At 39.5% G+C, this 25,117-nt stretch overlaps 1 protein-coding gene across 1 annotated transcript in view; it reads right to left on the bottom strand.

Annotated features, from left to right (window-relative positions):
* Nucleotides 1–25,117, bottom strand: part of ANKFN1 (ankyrin repeat and fibronectin type III domain containing 1) — a 251,754-nt gene that overhangs the window by 14,866 nt on the left and 211,771 nt on the right. The window contains exons 14-18 of the mRNA XM_004747354.3: nt 22,097–22,263; nt 19,311–19,461; nt 17,564–17,732; nt 8,062–8,228; nt 1,310–1,523 (exon numbers count right to left, since the gene is read on the bottom strand). Coding sequence (XP_004747411.3) covers nt 1,310–1,523; nt 8,062–8,228; nt 17,564–17,732; nt 19,311–19,461; nt 22,097–22,263 — 868 coding nt within the window. The remainder of the gene's footprint in view (nt 1–1,309; nt 1,524–8,061; nt 8,229–17,563; nt 17,733–19,310; nt 19,462–22,096; nt 22,264–25,117) is intronic.

Below are 25,117 nucleotides of genomic sequence, written 5' to 3'. Positions count from 1 at the left end.
ATAGCTGTTCAAGCTTATAAGACTAGTAAATGAAAGCTATGATATGCTTTTTTCTTTTTTTCTTTTCTTTCTTTCTTTTTTTTTTTTACTATTGGAAATAAACAGGGTTGCTGGAGGGGAGGTGGGGGTGGGGTGGGCTAATTGGGTGAAGGACATTAAGGAGGGCAAGTGATATAATGAGCACTGGGTGTTATATGTAGCTGATGAATTATTGAACATTACATCCGAAACTACTGATATACTACTATATGTTGGCTAACTGAATTTAAATAATAATAATAATAATAATAACAACAACAACAACAACAACAACAAATACTGTGATTTGAATCCAGGTCTCTGATTTCTTAGCCCAAGTTCTTTCTGCTACACCATGCTGCCCCCTATGGGACAAGCTCATATTTCAGAGCTGTTTATTAAAAATATTAATTATTATTGTAAAGCTTACAGAATTAGAGTTCTTAAAAGTTATAGAATCAAGGAAGATGCTTTGAATGCCATTAATTTAAATGACTAGAAAACACTACTAGTCTCAACATGTCCTTGGCAAGAGGGCTATACTGCCTTTGAGCAGTATGCTTCTCTCTGTTTATAAGCCAGAGGTCCTTTGCAGAACTCTGTGTTAACTGAACCATGTTTTTGTTCTTATCATTTCCATGTAAACTCACACTGAATTCCCAAGTGTAGAGGTGATGTGCTGGGCATCTCCACAGCTTGTCTGTAAGCTGTCTCCTTGTTTTGTTCATGATGAGGCCAACTTAGTTATTTAGCCTCAGGGTCAGGATGCTGGTTTATCCAATGTTTTTTGCTTTCCCAGTTTTCATCCCAGGACAGTGGTGCTATGTTGCATGAGAAGCTTGCCCTGAATTCTTACCCAGGCTAGGATCTACACTCTGTCTCTTTCCTGACACTCTCTATTTACTAGAGGCTGGGCCGGTTCCCCTTCCTTACTTGGTTTTGGTCAGATTCCCTTGGCTGACTTGGCCTTCACTTGGTACTGCATCAGTCCCCATTCTGCATTTCTGAAGCCCCATCATTACTCTGTGTCCTTTTGTATCTTGGAAACTTAGGCTGGGACTGGACTAAAGCTTCTCCAATCCTACATGGAGTTGATTTCAGGTTACTGCCTTAGTTTCCTGTCCCTCTGCTGCTCTGATTTTATTCCCTGGATGCTTTTAGACTCTCACCATTATGCAGCATTTCCTCCTGTTTGCTGGGACCACAGCCTCAGCATAGAAGAGCCTCAGCAGTGGAGACAGGACCAAGAATCCGGAAACTGAAATACAGATCTTTAGATCTTATTGCTTACCGGTCACTCCCTTTCTTCTGTGCATCTCTGGGGATGGGGATGGGGATGGAAGACAGTCTATATGTGATGATGTAGAGTTGATCTTCTTGAGGTTCTGCTCCTCTGAAGGGTCTAGCAGCTTCGTGATGGGCAAGCCATAGACTGGTTGTTTGTATCTTGCATACTGTAGAGCATCCATGATCCATCTCATTTCACGCCAAACTTCATCTATTTGCTTTGGAATTAAATGATAAAAAATTTTGTTTATCAAACAGGTATTAAAAATGGGTAAGTTTCCCTGAGAGTCCAAGATGACACATTTTCCACAGTATTGGTTTTGAGTAAAAAATTTTACCATAAGCTTGCTAAGCCAGAAAATACCTCTTCTTATAATCTCTTGTGCCTTGCATATGTTTTTACCTGAGAGGCTATATCATGTAGTGCAAATAGTGGAAGACCTGAATTCCAGGTGGTACCCCCCCCCAACTTTTAGCTCTGTAATAATCTTTGGCAAGCCTCTTTGAGCCCCAGTCTGTGAATGTGGACAAAGCCCTCCCTTTTTATACCTCACAGGACTGCTGTGGTGACTGGGAGAAATGATGAATTTGACAGTGCTTTGTAAAGCTGCAGGGTACATTTCTCACACATATGGAGTGTTACTAATTTTTGGCATAAGATAAAATATTCCTCATTAGGATATTGGGAGGAACAGATATGATAAAGTCTAAATCTCAGAATACTTGAAGAAAGAAATGTAACTTCAGTTCTATGTGAACTAGAAAAGCAAAGCATTACTAGAATATTTTGCTAAGCAGAGATTCTTGGACCTATTTAATAGAAAATAGATAACTCTATATATTAAAATTATTACTTTCTTACATAGAAAATAAGTGCTTCTAAAGTACAAAGTAGCTTAATAGCTTATTCCTAAGTAATTAAAATAACCTTACATTTTTTGGGTACCTCATTCTATATTGTTATCATTTTGGTTTCTGGGTTACCAAAGTGATTTTAATAATATTTTCATTAAAAAGTACAGTAGTCATTTCTCTGAAGTCTATTAGTGTAAAAGTCACTCATATGTTTGTGTCTACCTCTGTGGATGACAGTTAGTCTCCCAGATCTTAATAGATACTGGCCATAAACTTGCTGGTTTTTCTGACTCTCCAAGGAGGGGCTGTTAGTTACATTATATTTTTTTTCCACGGCACCCTGGATCTTATGATAGGCTTTGCATCTGATTTCACTGGGTGTCTTTGGCAACCCGTTAACTTCTTTGGGACCATTTACTCAACTGTAAAAAGAGGAGGTTGGGCTAGGTAATCTCTAAGGTCCATTTCAGTTCTGATACTTTATGATTTATTTTTGAAGAATATTTGGTAAGTTGGTGGCACTCAGCTTCCAGGTAAAAGGTGTCCATTGTATGAATACTGCAAAGTTAAGGTATTATAGAAGTTTTAAAGATAAAGGACTTCCCAGTGTTCTATTTTGTTTTCAAAATATCTTCTTAGGGCCTTAATCTGTACTTAAATAGTAGTCTTTAAAGAATATTCATAAACCTGGTATTCCTAAAAAACACAGAGTAAAGTCTGAAACTATGACAGTCTGCCATGTTCAGAGTGAACATTCATGGCTGGTAATGAAAGCATCTGATTGAATTTTAGCCTTTTTTAGGCAGTGAGTTGGGCGGGATGTTCAGCAGTGGGCAGGTTTTGAGGATGCGCTGAGTACTGGAGAGGGAGAGATAAGAAGTTCAGGGGGTAAAGTGAGAGTGTGAATCCCAGAGGAGACTCAGGCAAATTTTCTTGATGGGACTGTTGCGCTTTCAGCTGGCTTTTACTGGTCCTACTTCATGTAGCACTTCTGTCTCACAGTTATTTTAAAGGCACTACATGACTGTGGACAGCTTTTTAGGGTGCTTTCCAAGGATGGGGACTGTACTTTTCTTTCTTTTTGCTCTTGCCTATGCCAAGAGTAGATACTGAATAATGATTGTTCAGTGAACAAACAAATGAATGTATGGATGGTTACCTAATTCTTTAGATCTCTACCTTCCAACAGAGTTATTATGAGTATTAGTGGGAGTAGCTGAGTGCACTGTATAAATGATACATTGTTATTAAGTTTTCAGTTGTTACAATGAAAGTCATGATTATTGTGTGAGGCTGAGTGTGGTCTCCCCAAATAATGTCCATGTCCTAATCGCTGGAACTTGTGAATATTTTTTTTAATTTTTTTATTTATTTGATTATTTGAGAGAGAGTGAGAGCAAGAGAGATCACAGAGGGAGAAGGAGAAGCAGACTTGTCACCGAGCAGGGAGAACCCAAGATAGGGTTCGATCCCAGGACCCTGAGATCATGACCGGAGCCGCAGGTAGACGTTTAACTGACTGAGCCACCTCGATGCCCTGGAACTTGTGAATATTACTGTATATGATAAAAGAGTAAATATTACCTTGCCTGGCAAAAGATGTGATTAGGTTAAGGATTTTGAGAAGGAAGTTTATCTTGGATTATTTGGGTGCACCCTAATTCAATAACAAATGTCTCATAAAGACGTTCTTATAAGATAGGCAGAGGGAGACTGGCAGACAAGAGAGAAGGAGGCAGTGTGACCACAGAGGCAAAGATCGAAGTGATGTGGCCACAAGTCAAGGAATGGCAACAGCCATCAGAAACTGGCAGAAGCAGAGAGCATATTTTCCCTTGGAGCCTCCAGAGGGAGTATGACCTGACCAATACTTGATTTCAGATTGTCAGTCCCCAGAGCTGTGAAAGAATACATTTCTTGTTGTTTTAAGTCACCCCTTTTGTGGTAATTGGTTTCAGCAGCCCTATGAAACTAATACAATTGTTAATAATAATCTACTTGTTCTCTTTGGGTAAGATTATTTCAGCATTACTGCTGAGGATGGATAGGGAGATTTAGTATACATTTTAAAATTATGTGTATAAACAATTTATATCTTACTTTTTCTCAGTGATGAAGTGAAGAAGTATTAGCTGATATAAGTTTAAAATATTTGTACAGGGAGGCCTCTGGGCTGAGTTTAACAGACTTAGCTAAGTAGCTCTAAAAGAAGTACAATTTTCACCCATTTTACCTTATACTGTTGATCTAAAAATAACTGACAACATAATCCCCCTGATTTTAAGGTCCAAATTCAGCTTCTAAAGACTTGCTGACACGTTTTTAAAAAAGAAAAGACCATGAACTCCGTAGGTCTGTTGGTTAAGAGTTCTGCATCCATTTCTCACCCTGCCTTTTAAAATTTTTGGTTTTCATCCCATAAATTACACCCTTTCTCTGTACTCAGGCAAGATAATATTTTTATTAAAATGTAAAGGTGATTGGTTTTCTCACAGCACAGTTACAAGGTGCTTGAGGGGATGATAGATTGGCTATATTTAATGAGCTGTGTTTCTATTACAGCTTAGGAGCATTTGAAGCATTACAGTATATAAATTATGGCCTAATTGCCCTTTAGGCTTTAGCAGCTCAAAATATGCCAAGCTCCAAGTCTCTACACTTTGACATTTCTGCTGTGTGTGCTGTCTATAAAACCTATATACCTTATCTATGATTTTCTTCACCTCCCCTGGTCCAGGCCCTCCCCTTTTCTGGCTGCACTCCTTGGCTTCTTTTCCTCGCTGTATTTACATAGACTCCCTTGCTCTTTACAATGTTTGGTTTGTGTAGTGACTTCAACACTGTCTTAGATCTGGAATCATACAAATGCTCTCACGGCTGGCGGTTGCCTCTGCAGGTTATGGTGTGTGGTGGGCTGAGCTGTGAATGCCAATGGGTGAGTGGCTCCAGCTGGTTTTCATTCTGAGTGAGAGAGGGATTGAGAAGCCCAACATAGATAAGGGGAGAAATGATATTGCATTATCTCTAGTCAGTGAAGTTATCCATGTTGGATAGAGCAAAGCAATCCATTGAAGGCTGTGAGTACAGGGAGATGGTCAGGGTTTACCCAGGTAAGAAGTGATTTTTTTGAACCCTTTGGGAATTGGCTTTTATCCAAGTCTACATGTACCTGGCTGGCTGGAAGGAGAGTATGTAAAGGGGACTCTCAAGTTACCTGCTTTGGGAACTTTGAGGAATTGCTGGCCTGGCTTGTCTTTATCCATCCCACTTAATGGTGTGATGAAAAGGAAGAGAGAAAAAGGCAGTGGAGCCCTAGAGTAGGTGAAAAAGAAGGGGCCACAGAGTAAGAGTGGAGCCAGGAACTCCTGAGGGGTCTGAGACTGAGAAAGACTGAAGAAAGTCCACTTTCTCATTGGATGACCATACTGGATTCAGGGGAAGGCTTAAGTGGAATAAAGCAGAAACAGAACCTAAGGCATGGTTAGAGAGTGCTTCTCTAAATGTATTTGTGAATGTTAAAGACATCATGAAATATTAGAGCCAACCAGTTCTTCAAAGTCATCTCGTCCACCCTTTCATTTTATATATGAGAAAATCAGGGCCCTGGAGATCAAATGAATCGTCCATTACTCCAAGGTCTATCGGTAGAACTCAGGACTAAAAATGTATGCTAATTGATTTCTGGCCATTGTTCTTTTTCTGATGCTCCACTGCCCATTATATTGGATAGAAAAGATAAGCCAGTCTTTATTCTCTTGCCTCATTCTTCCCTTTCCCACCCCTTCCTCATATTAATGTTCCACTTTTACTGTAAATGAAATAAATGCCATAAATGTCTGGTTTTTTTAAATACCATATTTACAGGTCAAGAGAGCAAGTTATTTCTTAAGAGGTTTATTTCTTTAGTCTGAGAGGTCATTTAAGGTATCTCATTTATGGAGTTGGATAAGTAGGATAAGATTTGTCTGCTCACCACTTTGCAAGTATATTATAATACCTTCTTTCTGAGTACTAAGTAAATTCCAAATCTTGTATACCCATATTTCAGAGCATTTTCCCTCCTTATTAATAACCGAATAAATGAATATATAATTTACTTCATATTTACTATGTGCAGGTAGTGTGCTCAGTGCTTTATTGTTGTTGAATTCACAGTAATAGTATGAGTTAGTAGTACACTTACCTTCCCTATTTTACAGATTAGGAGGTTGGGATTCATTCTATTTTATTTTTAAGATTTTATTGATTTGTTAGAGGGAGAGAGAGAGAGCATGTACACAACCAGGGGGAGCAGCAGGCAGAGGGAGAAGTAGGCTCCCTACTGAACAAGGAACCCAGTGTGGGACTCCATCCCAGGATGCTGAGATCATGACCTGAGCAGGTTCTTAACCGACTGAGCCACTCAGACGTACCAGGAGGTTGGGGTTTAGAGAAATTTATTTGCTCAAAGCATTCCTTGCCTAGATGATTGTGATAGCTTCATATTTGATTTCACTGCTTTTGGTCTTCTCTTTAAATCCAGGAATGGTATGGAAATTATCTACAAACATAGCCAATGAGAATGAGTGCTTACTATAAACAACCAGTATGGCTATACCACTGAAAAGGACTATCTGCCAGCTTGAATCTATGCTAAATAGCTATGAGAGGCTATAACTTTCTTTCTTTAAGACTTTGGCCAAGTCCCTGTTGTCTACAGAATAAAGTACAAATTTCTTACTATAGCCTTTAATAAAGCCCTTGTGGACTGATCTCATTGCTACTTTCATTCTTGCCTGCTTTCTTACTACCTTCACTCAATTTATGGCCCAACCAACTCTGACTACTCATCATTCCCCAAATACCATTTTCCTGCTCTTTCTGCCTTATCTGTTTATACTTTTTCTTTGAATGCCCCCAGTCTGTTTCTCCCTACTGTATAGTCTAATTTATCCCTCTAGGCCAAGCTTGGATATCAGTTACATCCTCTGTGGCAACTTATCTTACACCCACAAGTATTAATAAAGTGTTACTTCTTTGTGTTGACACAATTTTTTTTTCAGTACTCCTCTTTTGGCACCTATCTCATTTTATAAATAGTATTTATACACATTTCTTGTCTATCCTACTGGCTTTAAAGCTTTTTATGGTCAGGGATTGTATCTAATTCAACTTGTATCTTTCTTGAAGTGCCTGACATCTGGGTATTCAACAAATACTTACCAAATTGAACTAACTATATATCCTAGGTATCTATCATAGGCTATTGCTGGTATACTCATTTTGTGAGTTGGGTAATATTAGGCAGAAAGATCATAAGATTTGTCCAAGGGACTTACGAGCAATTTTAGATGAGTTCCAAATTGTCTTGATGACTAGTCACTGCCCCTATCACAAGAACTTGAGGTGTCATCTTAAGGCTTTTCTAGACAAGACCATAGATAGGGAACACATTTTCCAGCCCCTGTAGCCACACATTAGAGTGTCAGTCAGCTCTGCCAGAAAGGGGTCTAAAGCACGAGGTCCAACTGGATTTGGGTTAATATAACTCTGGGATATTGAGTTAATTGATACAATTTTTCTTTCTGTTAGAATTATCAATGGACTACTGGGTAATAATGATAATCTGATTACTAGTTCTTCTAGCAGTGATTTTTCTCTCCATATGGGAAGCCACTACTACCTACCATAGTAACGGATGCAGGTCTTAGTAATGCTGTGATTTATATGTAGCTTTTTCTTAAGCCTTTGTTTAAAAACTCACTTCTTCCTGAACTCCAAATTTTAACCAAATCAAGAGGCTACTTGCATGCTGTGGTCTTTAAATAAACCCAGATTGCTGTTCTTTTTTGTGCTTGTTTCTCATCCCCTCCACTCTACCCCTTCTTCCTCCATTCTGCCTCAGAAGAAACAAACTATTACCTGCATGAAATCTAAAACTTGCTGGTGTCTTTGTTTGGCAGCTGCAACCTCGCTGTCTGAGATCGCTTCCCTCAGGGACTGTTGGGTATTCAGAGAATCCAGCTCCACCACAGCAGAAAGGCGGCAATACAGACTAATAAATTTCTCCCTGTAGCTGCAAAAATGAACTGGAAAATGGACAAGCAAAATAAAACATGTTAAGATCTGGTATCAAAATAGAGAAATTCATACCTCAGAGAAAACAAGTTGAATGAAAACATGATTTATTAATCCTATCAGTGGAAAATATTAAGCCATAAATAAATTATAAATGTGCTCTTTAGGGGCCAGTTGTCTGGCTTCAGTCAGACAGTATTCCCTTTTAAGGTTTACCAAGTCCTGGTAAAGGTATGGGGAAGTGGGCTTGGCTCAAGCTGCAGTTTATGTTCTGCTCCTAAAGTTAAGGCCACATACACACACACACACACACACATACACACACACACACATATTCTGAGAAAATAAGTTTGCATATCACTTTAAAGAAGAAAAAAGTCAAGTAGCAATCTGAAACCTAATTTTGATTTCCATGTCTTATTTCCACTGTGTATCTTACATGCTTCTTTTCAAAGCCAGAAATCCCAGAAGATACAAAACACACTTTTCTTGGGATGTCTTTTATCTGGCTGGAAAACTTTCTTTAGGACCTGGCAGGATGGGTTTTGATTCTTGTCCTTGCTCCTGTCCCTGTCCTTGTCCCTGGAAGGATGATGGAGGTGATACCTCAACAGACCATTTTTGTCTTTGGCAGACTTGGCCTTCATCTTTCAAAAGATAATGGGCCAGCGGCCAGAGGGAACAGTCTAATAACCTTCATCTCCATCACAGAGGAGGGAGAGAGGAGTGTGGGACTCAGGCTCATGTGGGTACCCTGAGATGGATCAGATTTCCTGTACTTCTCTCTGATCACATACTAAAACAACAGATTGCAGTAGGATGAGGAAAGCATCCTGAATCAGACTAGTGTAGTACCAGTCTCTTCCTGACCATTGCTGAATTTTCAGACTCACTTTCTAGGAACCTCATTTACTCTATGTGTCTAACTGTATCACTGTGTTTCATGCTATGGAAACAGTCTATTAGAACTCCACAAATCTGCGGAAACATTTTTATTCTGGCTTCTTTAGTGAGGAATTCTAGGAAGAATATCTAATTACTGCCCTCGGGTGTCCTTACTTTTGATTCCTGAGACCCAGAAGTGGCCATTTAGGAAAATGAAAATCACAGTGCCTCGTAATGGGGCATCTTGTTATCTCTACACCTCAGTGAGAAAGCCCAACTTCTCTGCCTACTGAGAGATTTCTAGGCACCCTCCAAGTCCCATCTTACCACTGCCTACTTCCTTGCTTGGTTTTCTCCTAAGATGAATCACTGGTGTGGGTACAGGTAACCTGCCCTGTTTGTGTTTCCATATGGAAGTGGAAGAGAAGAATGTCGTGAGGGCTTCTGTGGTTCATCCTTATTTCAGCTGTGCACCATTATTTCAAGGTGTTTCTCAGTTCTAGAATTGATTTTTCTCTGTGGTGTCAAGTCCATCCTCCCCACTTCCTCTACTCTAGCACTTCTTTGCCTGACACACAGAAGAACTGATTTCATATGGCCTTTCAGTAAACAACAAACTATTGAGCTCTTCCTAAACCATCTGCTTTGCATGCTATTTCCCTGCTTAAAAACCTCCACTGAGCTCTTTCTTGACTTCAGGACAAAGTCAAACCTTTTACCACCAGAAGGAAAGTGTCTTGTGATCTAGAATTTGAATAAATCTTCAATCATATCCTCCATCATGCAACTACCCTTCACCCTCCACTCAAATTAATTCTAAGCATTGGTCAGGCTGAACTTACTACAAGTCCTGTTACACTTCCATGCTTTTACACGTGCCTTTTTTCTGGTCCTCAAACACCTGTTTCTACCAGTATCTTTAGGTCACACCAGTGTCTTCAGGTCAGCTTCTTCTGATCCTTGAAGATTGAGCTTAAGTGCCTCCTCAGTAAATCTTCACTGACACCTCTTTCTCTATAGGCAGAGGTAGTTTCTCTCCTTTTGTGCTCCTAGAGCACTTGTTTCTAAATGTATCAAGACAGTTACCCACTTTATTAGAATTATGTGTTTACTTGACTGCCTTGGTATTAGGCTGTGATTTCTCTGCGGGTAAGAACCATGTCTCCTATTTTTATTTCCTCAAAACCTGAAACATTATAGCTTTTCAGTTAATGTTCATTGACCAAATGAACAAAAAAATGCATGGCCTGGTCTGAAGAGGGCAGACCCTTCCTCCAAAGTCTCCTATTTCCCTCCATCCTCTTTTCTCTCTGTGCTCTTGATTTTCCTGTTTTGAAAAGTGTATTTCAGGTCTATGATATTTACTGGCAGCTATACAGGAAAGAGTCACCATTATTTTGTAGCTTACTCTTGACTTACTTACTCTTGTAACTCCCTGAATGTGTCTTTATGCCTTTCAAGGAGGGATTATATCCTGTTAGCACTTATGAAGATAGGGAGATTAGGAAAAGGCACTAAAGAATTTCTTTAAAAGAAACACTATCATTCCCATATGAATTCTAAAACGCCAGGGTGTCCACAACTTTCTCTTGTTGTGTCTCCTTGTGGTAGGAACCTTGGATTGGTGGGTGGTCTCACAGCGCCCACACCCCCCACCCCTTGCCACTCACCACAGCTAGCTATAAGGACCTTTCAACTACAGCGCTTCACTTTCCCGTGCTAGTGGTTTTTATGCAGAGCCTTTAATGTTACTTTAACAAATGCTACTTTAACATAGTCTTTTGTGGTTTAGCAATGATACATTTGGTAGCCATCACAGAGGAGGGAAGGATAGACTGGAAGCTTCTAATTTTTTTTTTTTTCTAATGTGAATCACATGCATTTAACAGACAAAATGATACAAGGGTACAACAGTGCATTATCTGGACCACATGATTTGTTAGTAATTTACACAGTAAGGCTAATTTTCTGTGGTGTTTTTTCCCTCTATTTTTTCTATATGAGATAGTGACAGACTAAAATGCATTTGATACCAACACAAGAAGTTGGATTAAGTGTAGAGAAGAGTAGAAAGTATTTGGGTTTAGTATCAGACAGAACTGGGAGTTTGAATCAGATCTGACAGTTACTACCTGTGTGGCATTGGGCATGTAACCTCTGGGAGCTTCAGTTTTCCCACATCTAAGATGGATAGTAATGTCTATTTAGAATTAAATCATATCGTATATATACAGTGCATAGAACAGCATGTGGCACGTATCAGAAACAAAATAAAAAATTTTTTCACACCCTTACCCTGACCTCTCAGAAATAATGAGGCATTCAGAGTTAGAAAATTGGAACAGGGTTGAGATTAAAAAATTCTTCCTAAGATCTTAACTTAATAAAATCCTAATCAGTCAGGGTCATGGAGCCTAGTTTGGAAGCTAAAAATATCAATAAGATTACCTCCTGTGGTCAGTTTAGTTCCAGGATTCTTTGCTAGTGTGTCAGAAAGAACCTGGGCACAAGATGCCCCTCTAAAGATTCCTGGGAGTGAATGAGTTGACAGTTGGAATTCAGGAGTGGTATCCTAAATCATGAAAAATGGGCCTTAGGAACGAGGGTTGAGACTGTGCCATTTCTTGTAAGCTTGTGGCCTGGATTCCATTAGGCTCAGTGCCTGGATATCCCACAGGCACCTCAAAACTCATCATTTGTCAAACTGAACTCATCATCTCTCCCCTCCCCCAAACCTGTTCCTCTCCTCATCTTTCCTATTTTGGTAGATGGCAACATTATCCATCTCAGCACCCTATTCAGACTCTCTGGCTCCTCCATTTTGCTCTTCAGCCACATTAAATCAATCACAAAGTCCTATTGATTTTAACTCCTCAATTCCTCTTGCCTCTGCTTTCTCTTCTACACCCCTACTGTGGCAGTCTTGGTTCCGGTTCTTATCACTACCACCTGGACCACTCTCTCAACTGTCTCTTTGCCTCTAGTCTCAGCATTCCCTGCTTTGGCTCTCCTGCAGTCCATCTTTAGAGCTGCTAAAATCCAAGATGACCATATTATTCCTTTTAAACAAATCTTTTCATGACTCCCCATTGCCTACATGATAAAGTCTAGCCTCTTTAGGATGGTATATATAGCCCTTTGTGATTCTGACTTTTTAATTTTTAGTTTCATCTCCTGTCTTCTCAGGTGCCATAAGCATCTTTCACCATGAGCTACTAGGACTGTACTTAATTGGGTTGCATTTCCTCAGGTCTCCTAGCCTTTGTACAGCCCACTTAAGACGATTTTCCTTTTTAGGTCTGCCTTTTCTTTCCTTTTCTGAATGTTTCTTTCTAATTCAAGATTAGCTCAAATGTTACCTCTTTAAGGAAGGATTGGATGTCCTTCCTTTGAAACTCAATAGCCTACCTATTACAGCAGGGCTTTCATTATATTGGGACTTTTGGTATAGATTTCTGTACCCTTTACTGGTGGTCAGATTATGTCTTATTAACATCTGTATATCCAGTGCAAGCACAGTCAGTACTTGACATACAGTGGCAACCCAGCAAATGTTTGTTGAATGAAATATGTAGCCAAGCACTTAAGTATGAAATATATGCCAGGCTTCAAACTGTTTTTTAAAAATCCCCCAGTTTTATAATCTTACCAGTCCAATCAGTATGAATCATAGAATCAAGGAAATCAGTAAAATCAACTTTTCTTATCATAGGCCTGCTCTCAGTTGTGACTGCCCATAGGATCAGGACAGGGCAACCTCCTTAGTGCAAGCTAGGCAAATCGTCAAGAGGCCACACCACTGGACAGAGTTTCTGAAGGCTCACGATGGTACTGCTTTTCTTTTTGTTTCTGCGAACAGTTTAAATAGTGACCCTTGTTGGTACCCAGGCACTTGCTTGATTACTGCAGTGGAGTATTACCCTGCTTCTATTCAAAGGTTGGGGTAGGGGGGGAGTGTCAGCCTTCAGGTTATGGAGGGGGCCTGGGTTTGAAATGTAATGTAGCATTTTGCCTTAGCTCAGTCCTGCTTATGGAGCTCTCCCATCCGTATGACAGTCCTCTTCTTCCCTATAGTAATCCTGTGAGGAAATAGCCTCTGGGTTTGTCCCAGTCTATTCTTTACTCCAGGAGACAGAAGGCTAAGCTCCTTTATCATTCTGTCCTTGCTAGATCTATTTAGTGCTAGAATAGGCACAGATGCAGTTTTCTGTAGCTGGTTAGCAAGTTATTTATGATCACTCAGGCCACTGGCAGGAACATGGTCAGTTTGCCAAATCTCAAATCCTTTCATTGGGACAGGGATGACTTGTACAAGTCAAACCGAAATATAGTGTAAACTTTTCTAATTGATGTGTTCCCATAATTTGCACCTTTTCAGGTTTCACTAAAATTCCTGTGTTCTTATGACTTTCTGAGTTCTGATTGAATTTCCAGTAATGTTCTCTTTCTCAGAAATGCTTAGTGTATCTGTTGACCTTTTGCTGTGGGTCTACCTATGGAAGGCAGAAGTCCCTACTTAAAAAAACAAGTAAAAATTGCTTAGCATCTTTCTTGAGGGGTTTTAGACCCATTATAGTAAGTCTTTGAAGTTCCTGTAGAAATTGTTATTAAATGCTTTGTGGACTGAAGTCTAAGGAAGAAGTATGGTAATCAGTACAATAATCTGTTTCTTGGAAAGCTCTGATCTCTTGGGGATAAGGTAGAGTCTTTCATGATTCTTACTAAGGTCCAGCAATCTTTTAAAAATTGTTGCTGGTGCTGCTGAAGTATAATAAACATTGTACTGGAGTGTACTGATTTCCTGCTACTGGCAACATTTCCTCCTGATCGCTAGAAAAGACTAATAGAATTTTGTATGTCAGTGGAACTACGCCCAATGAGGTGATCTTTTCTGGAAACTTACATGGTTCTCATAAATCAGTTGGATCACCTATCATATAATAAAGGAGGACCAGGAGACTATGAAGATATATGTTATTCCAGGGAAAAACATCTTAAAGTCAGGAACTCTTGAGACCTAGGCTTTGATCTATGGCTTAGTTTTCATAGATGAAGGTTAATGTTTGATAGTCTTACATTGCTTTTAGTCAAAGAGATAGGCACTGTTGAATTCTGGTACTATGATAACTATATCTCTATTTTGTAAGTTCTTGAAATGTTATGTTTTGCGTGTTCTAGTGTGGTCCATGGACTGACAGCACAGTATCATCTGAGAGCTTGTTGGAAAAGCAAATTCTCCAGTCCTGTGTGGTGGGGCTCCAGGAGTCTCTTTTAGCATGCTCTCCTAGTGAATCTCAATGCATATTGAAGTTGGGGAAGCAGTGTTCTAGAGCATCATATCCTAAAGTGTGTTTTCTTAGTTTTTTAGTAAGTGCCACACCAAAAATGCTTCCAGTCATGGTCAAATGAATTTAGAAAATGCTGGGCTAAACAAAGTTAAGCTTTTTGGTTTTTATTTTTTCATCTGGGAGGGTTACCAGATTTTACAGACCTTCTAATATGTTACTCTACCACTCAAAATTATCTGTTGGACTCTCAACACATTGAAAGTAGAATCCGAAGTCCTTATCATGGCCTTTGAGGCCCTGCATGATCTGGCTGTTGACTCTCTGATCTCATTTCCTATCTTTCTTGCTCTTGCTTACTATACTTCACCTACACTGATCTTTTAGCCAAGCACACTCTTGCTTTAAAGCCTTTGCCCTTGTCATACCCACTGCAGGAAAATCTCAGGTCTCTACTTACAGGTTTCTTCTTTAAAGGGACTCTCCCAGGTCATCCTATATAAAATTGCAGCTCCTGCTCTTCACCCCAGTCCTTTACACTAATTTATTTTTCATCACAGCCCTCACTACTGTCTGACATTTACAGTATTGTTTGTTGATTGGTTTACTGTTTGTCTCCCCCCATGAGAATGTAAGCTTCATGGAGAGTTTATTCTTTGGAGCTCCTTAGTACCTCGACTAGTACCCAGCACATAGTAGGTTACTTAATAGGTATTTATTGAGTTAATGAATAAATGAGTGGAGAGAAGAAATTGTAGACTAGAAAGTAACAGTAGTAGGACAAAGTGTGGCTGCTCAGGAAAAGTGCATGAACCTCCCAAAAAGCAGAGGACACTTGCAGGGCTTGGTCCTCCAGGGTCTTAGAGTAATACACTATTATAATTGATCCCAAATCATTATTACCATGAAGACCACTTGAGACATGGGGAAATGAACTTCATGTATTTTTGTCTATAATCATGGAACGGTAATGACCATTTCATACAGAATGGACTCCTGGTTAGCTCTCCAGTGAAGTATTTTCCTTAGTTCTTTTCCCTATCAATTATCTGTCCCTAGGAAATCATTCACTTTCATGGCTTCAGCCATTATTAATAGACACTGGCCAAATTTCTGTGTTTAGTACTCAACCCTCTTTCCTTTATTTCTACTGCCAAATGGACAGGTCTACTTGTATGTTGAATTTGCACCTTCAGATTCAAGATAGAGCTAAAAGCATCATTTTCTTCCCCAAGTCATATTCCTCTCTGACTTTTTCTTTTGGTAATGACAGCAATGGATGCTCACAGTATTAGAGGCTGAAAACAATTGGAGTACTCCAGAAGTCTCTAGACTTCACCTTTTCTCATTAAAACAGTTGCTCCATCTTCTATAATACCCCCAATGTTTCTTACTTCTGTATTTGTTTCCTTTATGGGGGGAGGGTTTGTTTCTGCCCTAATACTGGACTATATGAACTATGCCCCCAAATGTGCTCTTAATCCATCTTAAACAGATTCCTCAGTCTGACTCTTAAGATACTGCCCAGTATGGCCATGAATTTTCCAGACCTTTTTACGTCCACTGCTTCTTCACATCATTTCTCTGATCTAGCTGAACTGGACAACTTGTTCTTTTCCCTACTCTTTCTGAGACCTTTTGTTCCAGGGAGCTCATTCTGCTCCCCCTGACAAGAAAGCTTTTCTTATTGTCCATGTTTATTAGTATCCTGTCCATTCTTTAACACCCACATCAAATATCCTCTCCTCCAAGGTGGCTTTCTGATACCTTGAGAAAAATGTGTTTCCTTTTCTTTTTTCAATATCACTTATGATTGGCATATCTTAGCTCATTTAATAATAATTTGTATCATTATTTTGCTGTTACCACTGTACTGCAGGCAGAGACTGTCTTACGCATCTCTGAATCTTCACAGTCGGTATCTAATATATATGTATTGACTTGAAATGAAATACCATGACCCAAACTGTATTTTGTAATAGCAGTGCAGTCATATCATGGACTAATAATGTTCTTTGGATGGGGAACTCATTGCGTGGGGTCATATTCCCATTCAGGCCTCTTGGGAGTGGTATGGCCAACGTTATTAATCATTTGACACAGAAAAGGTGCAGAAAGTTTAAGTGACTGCCAGTGTCACACAACAGAGGACCCAGGACTCTCAAGTCCCAGTCTGCAGGTGTGATTCAGGCTTCTGTTAATAACTCTTTCTCTTCTGGAAAATAATAATTGCTATTCTTTAGTTGTTTTTGGCATCTGAATGGTTGGAGCAAGGGAAACGGAAAGGCTTAATCCATTTATCCTCAAGGGATAAATTCAGATTCAGATGCCCAGGTCTCAAAATGGCAGTTGCCTCTCTGCTTCTAAATCTGGTGTCTGGGGAGCAATCCAAAGAGAGTCTGCCTCCATTCCATCCACCCAGCGCTCACCCTCCCACAGATCCTACAATTCATTTGAACTGATAGAACTCCTGCTAATTGCCTCTTATTGGCCTGTTATAAGAAGAAGCATGGGGAAGAGACAAAGCATCCCTATTCACATTCTCAGTGGGCAGCAGGGGTCTCTGCAAAAATAGAGAAACTGGGGCCCAGGCTATTCATTTTTGAAAGTCAGGACAAGATCTTCCACCATTCAGAATCCCACATTATAATCACAACACGGCATCCTGGGATGCTATTTTCTCAAATGGTCTGCTAGAAATCTAGAGCCTGTTTAATATTAGAGTCTGTTTAATAAATCAGCACTACATTGACTTTTTTTTTTCCTCCAGAGTGATACGCACTTTACATTTTAATTTCACTATTTTTTTTTTTCCCATTTGGAGGTGAGAAAGAGAGAGAGAAGGGGCAGTGCTTTTCATGAAAACATCAGTTCTTGTACTTATGTTTTAAGAAAGCAAAGTGAAGGCAAGAACTGCAGCCTGATAACTGAACACTCTGTTTAGAATTCCCTCCTCTCCATTGGACCTTAGCTAGGTTTCAATAATTATTGCTCAGGCACATAGTCTTGGAGCTTTGCTTTCTCTCAGACTTGTACACAGTTCTAGGAAGGGTTGTTGCCAAAGCCATCATGTGATTTATTGACCCTCCACTGGGACAAGGGGGAACAGATATAACTTTGTGATTTTATTATAAGGAGGCTGGGTTAATATTTCTAGGTGAAACAAGCTACTATACCAAGTTCAAACATCTGAAGAGGGAGGTTAAGAAACCCTGAGTGTGGGGTGTAAGGATTATTCTGTCCTGGGGCTGTACAGACGTCGTCTGAGGCAGGGAGCAGGAGAAGAAAGGACACATTGTGACCCATTTCCAACACCTCCTGTGTGTAGAGGCGGAAGTTCCTTGCCTGCAGAGGGACACGCGCGGAGGAAAAATAGGAGAGTTACAACATGGCACTTACATAAACAACACCAAACTGGCATAAAACATCTAACAAAATTACACGACTTCAAGCTTGGAATTTTTATACAACATAAATATTAGGGTTCAGCCCATTTAATAATGCTATATAAAATCAAGATTTAAGGCAGTAATGTTCCACATAAACTCTGAAAACAACATTTATGCTTCTTATAAAAGCAGAAAATGATTGCATTCTGTGGGTTTTTCAAAATGATGAATATAATTACATGAAGCAACAAAAATGGATTGAATTAAAAATCTACTAGTTTCAATTTAAGTTGGTTAAAGGGGAAAAATGTAGTTTCTGGCCAAGGGTTGAAAAAATTTTACAAGTATCAAAAAAAAAAAAAAGTTGTATGCACTCTTAGGCAGTTAGGCAGCCCTCTCCCAACATGTGTATGTAGCCCAAGAGTCACCAATGAAATATGAGCTGCTTCAAACCTGCTAAGCTCAAGAAACCCTTTAATAGTATCTACTGTCACAAGTAGAGCTGGTGTGTTTTTTTCTCCTCCTGAGTACATGGCCCCCCCTGGAATAATCCAGTTTCTCCCCTAGTGCCTTTATGGCATCTTGTGCAATTTATTCTTCATAATTGTTGGCTGTTTTGGACTAACCTTGCAGTACTGACTTAAAATCTGAGCAGTACCGCAATGGAAGAACACTCTTAGAGTCTCTAATCTATGTCCCTATGACCATAGGTCAGGGGCCAATTCTGGGTTGTTGCTCTGTTATTTAAGAGAGCCAGTTACTCCTGTGATGGGCTTCCTGTTTATAGGCTAAACTTGGTTGATTTTGTGTGTTGTGTATGTGTGTGTATGTGTGTGTGTGCTGGGTATGGGGAAATGGTGAACGTAGGCCAAAAAGGAAAAAAAAAAAAAAGACGAGAAATGAATTCAGCCTAATGCTACATCATGTTAACTTATTAGACAGAGCCTAATAAACTTTTACTGTTCTCTTCTGTGCCAACAGTTTTTCCTGAAGTTGCTTATTAGTGGAGGTTAGATTTGCACCTTTCGATTTAGATAAGATGATAATTTCTCTATTTGTGACAGCAAATTCTCTATTTCTCTGTTTGTGAAATTCTCTATTTGTGAAAAGATAGCCATGGCATAACCTTGCCAGTGCTGTAAGTTATACTACCACCAATCTGCTGTTCTTAGATAAATAATTTGTATATCTAAGTGTGTACTTATTTATTCTCCTTGACTTGTGCTATCCCGAAGCTGAGACTTGGTGTCTTTTCAAGGTGGGCTAGTGAATTATTTTTCCTTGCTTGACCAGACCACAATAAAGCCGGGTCCAGGAGCTGTGGAAGAGGTCAACATGCAGGAGATAGAGAAAAGGGGCAGAAGTGGAGTCTGTGTCCACTTGTAGGTGTCAAATTCAAAGTGTATAGCATGTGCAAAGTGGTATTTAAATCACTGAAAATGAACTCATATATATTTTTTAAACTTCTGAAGTTTTATACACGATGCAGTTTCCATTAGCCATAAAAGAAGATAAAAATGGTAAAGACTAGTACCTGGTGTAAAGGTGTATTGATCTGCTTAAGGAGGGCTTTCACTGCCATCTGGAGCTCGTAGAAGAACAATTGCATGGGGCAGTCAGAAGTATGATCCACACTTTCCATAGATTCAGAGCCAGAAAGCTTTTGGACCCATTCCCACTCCTCTCTGTATGTTGAGTCAAGTTAAAATTAGAAATTTAACAAAAGTTCAGAACACAGCTCAGAACATTTTTACTGTATATGTCCAGAACCTGGATAACCAATTTTTGGTGGCTAAAACTCAATACAATTCATGAAATTTGAACTTTTTGCCACCCAAATGGAATTTAAAAAGAGCTTCTGCTAATTTAAGATTAGTTCACCTATCAAACCATATATACCTCAGAACAGCACATCTAATTTTTATCAGTCAGTTTCTGAGATTGGAGCTTTGAAATATTTGGTAATAATTTCCTGACTGTCTTCATTTTTCTTTCCCTGAAGATCCTCTGTAAGTTCTAAGGCCCTACATTTTACCACAGGGGCATCTGCTGGTTAATTCAGCAGTTGGGTAACCACAGGACTCTGGTCCAACTCAGGCAACAAACCACATGGCACATTTCAACTCTGGCCTGTTGTAATCGTGGGGACTATTTTGGTTTCTTACCCCTTCCAAGAGCTTGAGGAGAATCACAAACAGGAACACCAGACAATTCCAATAAAAGGAACCAGGGGACACACATCACTGCTTCCATCCTCCTTTCAAACCAGTCATCTGTGTCTTTATTCTGCGTGCTCTGTAATCCTTCCTAATGAACTTTTCCAAATGTCATGCAGAAGGGAGGGGAAAGAATGATGGTGGGAGAAAACACATCTGGTTTGTCCCCCAAAGGCTGTTCTTCAAAAGGAGCTTAGAAAGATCAAGGTAAATGCTTCCTGGGAACACTGTTTCCACAGGTATGCTAGCTAGCACAAGTCTCTAAACACGTTCATTTGGCCCAGTTTCTCCTCTTTCTAACTGTACAGGGAGCAGCAATATGCTCTTAGGAGCAGGCTAGAGAGGGAAGGGAAGCCCTCCTCTTGGGGCACAGAAAGAGAGGAGGTGCTAACATATGTTTCCACCCGCATGAAAACATTCTGAGGGCTCTCTCCAGTGGGCTATACCAGCCTGGGCTCCAGTCTTTGTGTCAGAAAATGAAGTTGATTATGACATGAGCTTTTCATCAGAAAACAATCTCTTTTAACAAACTATCCTCTTAAAAAACTTTCTGTGTTCAGGGTATCTGTTTCCTTTTAATTCCTACCCTGGAAAATACTATGGAGAATCTACCCTATTGTCCCAATAATAGAAACAAAATAAAAATTAAATCCTATTTCAATCTGGGCATCCTCTTGGCTTCACAAATTGAAATCTTGGAGGACCTGCTTGGGAGTTGTTTCTTTTCTCCCATCACTGATATTGAACTAAATGAGGGGGTTCTGACTAGCACAAGCATTCACAAAACCCAAAGGAGCACACTGCTAAAATAGCATCTATAATCGAGTTAGAGAATAAATTACAAGTAGAATACCATGAACCATCTACCACTAACTAAGCAGGTTAGTCTATAAGGATGAGGATGAGATGGAACTGGCAAGAGTGAAGGCTACTGGAATCTTCTGTAAAAATGAAACTTGGATCTTTGTCAAGGGGAAATTAGTTGGTATAACCACTAACAGAGTCAAAACCTTTAAGACACAAATCTAGAAAATGGATGAAAGTAACCATTGCAGAGTCAACCCACAAGTGAGCCGTGTAACTAACCTCTTGGGAAGGATTGATAAGATAACCAAAGTTGATGTAGAAGTGACCACCAGATGGCAGACTTAAGGCCTGGGTGTAGTTGAATAGTTGAAAGATGAGAATATGGCAGCTAGTGAGTTCTTTGAAGAGCCCATCATCATTTCCTTTGTTGTCATCAAATAGTATTTAATAAACAATACACTACAGTTAATAAGCTACTGTCACTTTATGGATCAAATTTTAAGTGACTGAATTAGAATGCCTTTTGGTTAAGCAAATCCATAGCTGTAACTAGAATCTGCACATCTAATTTGTAGTGTGAAGCCTGATAAAGGCTCAAGAGTTCTTATCTATTGTCCTTTTTTTCAGGTTGAGCACAATTCAGTTCATTATAGTAGATTTTCAGAGGCCTTCTGAAGGGCTAGTTGTAAATCTGAGCCAGATTACCAAGATTGGGCAGCTTTCCCAAAGTTAACAGGGTTATTCACCATAATGCCAAGCCATGGAGCAGTTTCCAGAAGCACAGGCCTTGTTACTTTTTTTCTTCTTTAGAGAACCATAAAGAGTACAGGAAACATACAGTCCTCAGGCCAGAGGGTTAGGGGTGGGGACACTGAGCACAGGAGGATTCTTTAAGGGGAAATTGCTCTACCAGAACCCATTTCTACAAGTGATACTTTAAAAAAAAAAAAAATGACTAAGTTGTGAAGAAAAGATACCAGAAATAGAATGTTAAAAGAAAAGGGCATTTATTCATTAATGAGTTGAGTATTGGTGGTTGCCCGATGAATACCATAGAGAGGAAGTGTAAGGAGTGTGCATCTCCTTCATGGGCTCACTCCTTCCACCAACCATCACCATAAAACCTCCTTATCCTAATGCTAAAATGCAGCTAAGCCTCTGCCCCGGTGTACTGGCACCTGGGGACATCTCATCATAGAAACTACAGAAACTAAGTATCAGTTTGCTTCTGACTCATCAAACCCATCACTTGAGCCATGGTTTCATCACAAGGAAATCTGGATTCCTCACAACTTACTTGGAAATGTTATTGTTTTCACGGATCTTCACGTGGCAGAGAATGTTGGGCAACTTTTGGGTAACCAGAACTTTGATCTGATCCACAGAGCTACACAGCTTTAGGTAACCCAGATATAATCCAGGAGAGAGACGCTGATGACTCCTTTTGTGAAAAGAGAGAATATCCTGTAGGGTAAAGAACAAAACAACCCATAGAACACCTTGAAAAGGTAATCTCAAAACTTTTTCCTTTCTTAGGTACACAATGTCATAAATGAAAGGAGCTCTAGCTAAGCAATTAGGTAAGAAGCCTTGGATACCACCATGAATGTTAAGGACATGTTGGTGGTACAGGCAAGCTTATCTTCAGGAGAATTATCCTCCAAGTCAAGTAATTAGTCATTAATATAGCCTGCATGCCTCCTATTTCCCTCAGTTTTCAGAGCCAGGATAGGGGGATGGATTGTGACTGGGAATGGGAAACTAAAAAACTAGAATTCATAATTTCTGTCCTTGCAGGGCTAATTGTTTAGCTGGGGGAAACAGAAATTTGCAAGTGTCAAAGCTGACAAAGCAGTACAGGAAGCCTCATTATTTCTGAATAATTGGTATCTAAGAGAAGTCTTATTACTGAATGACATAGTTTAAAATTGGATCAAAATTTTATGGTAATTAGAAAATGACTTGGTTGATTCTTTATCTTGAAAAATGAAACAAAAGTAATAGCAACAGGTTTGTTTATCTTACATTATTAACACTTAATTCTGAGGATGAAGAAAGAATCAAGTATTGATTCCTTTTTTGGGGGGGGCTTAGTGTTTTAGGCTAAATTGTCTGATAGCTGAAATGCTATTCCTCATGTTTAACTTATACAACATGATCATTAAGAGGATATTTTCACAGGAGTATTTGAAGTCTTCATATCTTTTCCCTGGCTTTTAAAAAATGTTGATATTCAGGTCATTCTCCTAGGATTCTTGTTCATTTTGTGTTCTTCAGTTGTTAACTGGCCTGCCACTGCTAGATTCTCAATTGGCAGTAGCTTTGCCTGTGATTCGATCAGGTCTCCGCATCATCTTCATCAGCTTTAAGAAATTCTGTATCTTTTACAAGATTTTAAAATTTGTCTTGTAATAGATTTGCCTGGAATTTGCATTGTATTTTCACATCATAATATTCCTCAGGCAGCAGAGACTGAGTGAAGCTGTAGGTGCAAGAGCAAGTGCCAGGGGCACCTGGGTGGCTCAGTGGGTTAAGCCGCTGCCTTCGGCTCAGGTCATGATCTCAGGGTCCTGGGATCGAGTCCCGCATCAGGCTCTCTGCTCAGCAGGGAGCCTGCTTCCCTCTCTCTCTCTCTACCTGCCTCTCTGTCTACTGTGATCTCTCTCTGTCAAATAAATAAATAAAATTAAAAAAAAAATTTAAAAAAAAAAAAAAAGAGCAAGTGCCAGCCTAGCGAGCACGGAGGTATGTTTGAGTGGGGTCATGTTTTATGTGTGGTCGGCTCTCCGGTGAACTTTTTTTGTGGTGACTTCTGCTTCCCTATACAACTGCAGGAACTCAGATAGTGAGTAAGTAGAAATATGTATCAGTAGTTAAGACCTTTTTCAACCTTTGGGCACTGGGGGAATTGAAACAGTTAGAAGTGATGAGTCGGGTAAGCATTTGTATAGGCCAGAATGTAGCCTGGTTTTCTGAGGGAGTGAAAAGAAGGAAATGCAGGGAAAATTAAAAGGAAGAGAAAATCAAACATTTAAACTTGTACAGAATTCTATATGGAACAGAGAGATATGAAGCCTTCCTTGACCTGTATACTCTGAAGGAGTGATCCCTCCTTTGTGGAATTCATGATCTGCAACATCTACCATATGCTATTGTGTATCATCTCCTCTGTCCTATCCTTTATCAAACATACTGAGTTCCAGGCACTACAGGAGACACTGAGGTTTCAGGTGAACATTATGTGATCCCTACTTTTGAGAAGGTTGAAAAAGATGAGTAAAAAAATGACCACAATATTCTGAAATTGGTCTTATAATAGAGGCAATGGAGGCATACAGAGGAAGGAATACATACTTTTTTTCCTCTGTTATGTTCTTTTCTTGAACCAGGCTATGAAATTAATGGCAGTACTATGTTTTCTATTGCTTTGTGTCCTTAGTACCCAGTGCTATTTCTGTATATAGTAGATACACAACATGTGAAAGTCAGGACAGGTCCCTAAGCCAGAACATAGGAGAATAGCAGAAGAGGGACAAAATAAGCATGGTCACAGTTGGGAGGAAGGCATAACTAGCAGGTACAGAAAATCAAAGGCTAAATAGCTTTTATGATATTTGGCAAAAAAAAAGATTAGAAAAATTGGATTTTGTGTTCAAGAAGGAAGGAATTTTTATTAATGTCAGGAGATGGATAAGGCAGAACTTTCTGATATCTCCTATCTTACCTCTTTACAAAAGATCACAGGAGTGGATTGGAGAAAGTTCAGTCAAAGTGAAATTTTGATAAATGAACAGGTAATAAGAGAAACAAATGAGAGAAGGGGAAATGGAAGTATTCAGATCAGCAGAACTGGATAATATGCACCCTAGAGATACTTGCTGTACAAGCAGATGTTGCCACAAACCCACAGGTCATTATTTTTGAGAAGTGATGGGGAACTGGAAAAGTCCCTAGAGACTAGAAAAGGGCAAATATACCTATCTTTAAACAGGAAGGAGAGACACACAGATGACCCTGGTAATTAAAGACCACCAACTTATTGATCTTTGAATAAAATGAGAATGAACCCTCAAATAATCAATTTTCAGTTACCCAGGAATCCTGAGACACTTTTAAATAGGAGTCATCATGGTTTTGTGAAGGGCAAATCATACAGACAATGTTAATTTCCAGTAACAAAAGAGCAGAATCCATAGACCAGGGAGAAGTCTCCAGTGTGATCTGTTTCACTAGATAATCTGGCAAAAGTAGAATCTTGACCACATTACTTTAATAGGCTGACTATCTGGGTTGAAGATTTGTGGATGATGGAGGTGGT

The sequence above is a fragment of the Mustela putorius genome, unplaced genomic scaffold (genome assembly GCF_011764305.1).
Source record: "Mustela putorius furo isolate JIRA1106 unplaced genomic scaffold, ASM1176430v1.1 tig00003962_pilon_pilon_pilon, whole genome shotgun sequence".
NCBI lineage: Eukaryota > Metazoa > Chordata > Mammalia > Carnivora > Mustelidae > Mustela > Mustela putorius.
The sequence above is the reverse complement of the archived record's forward strand: the minus strand, read 5'-3'. Positions and strand labels throughout refer to the sequence as shown.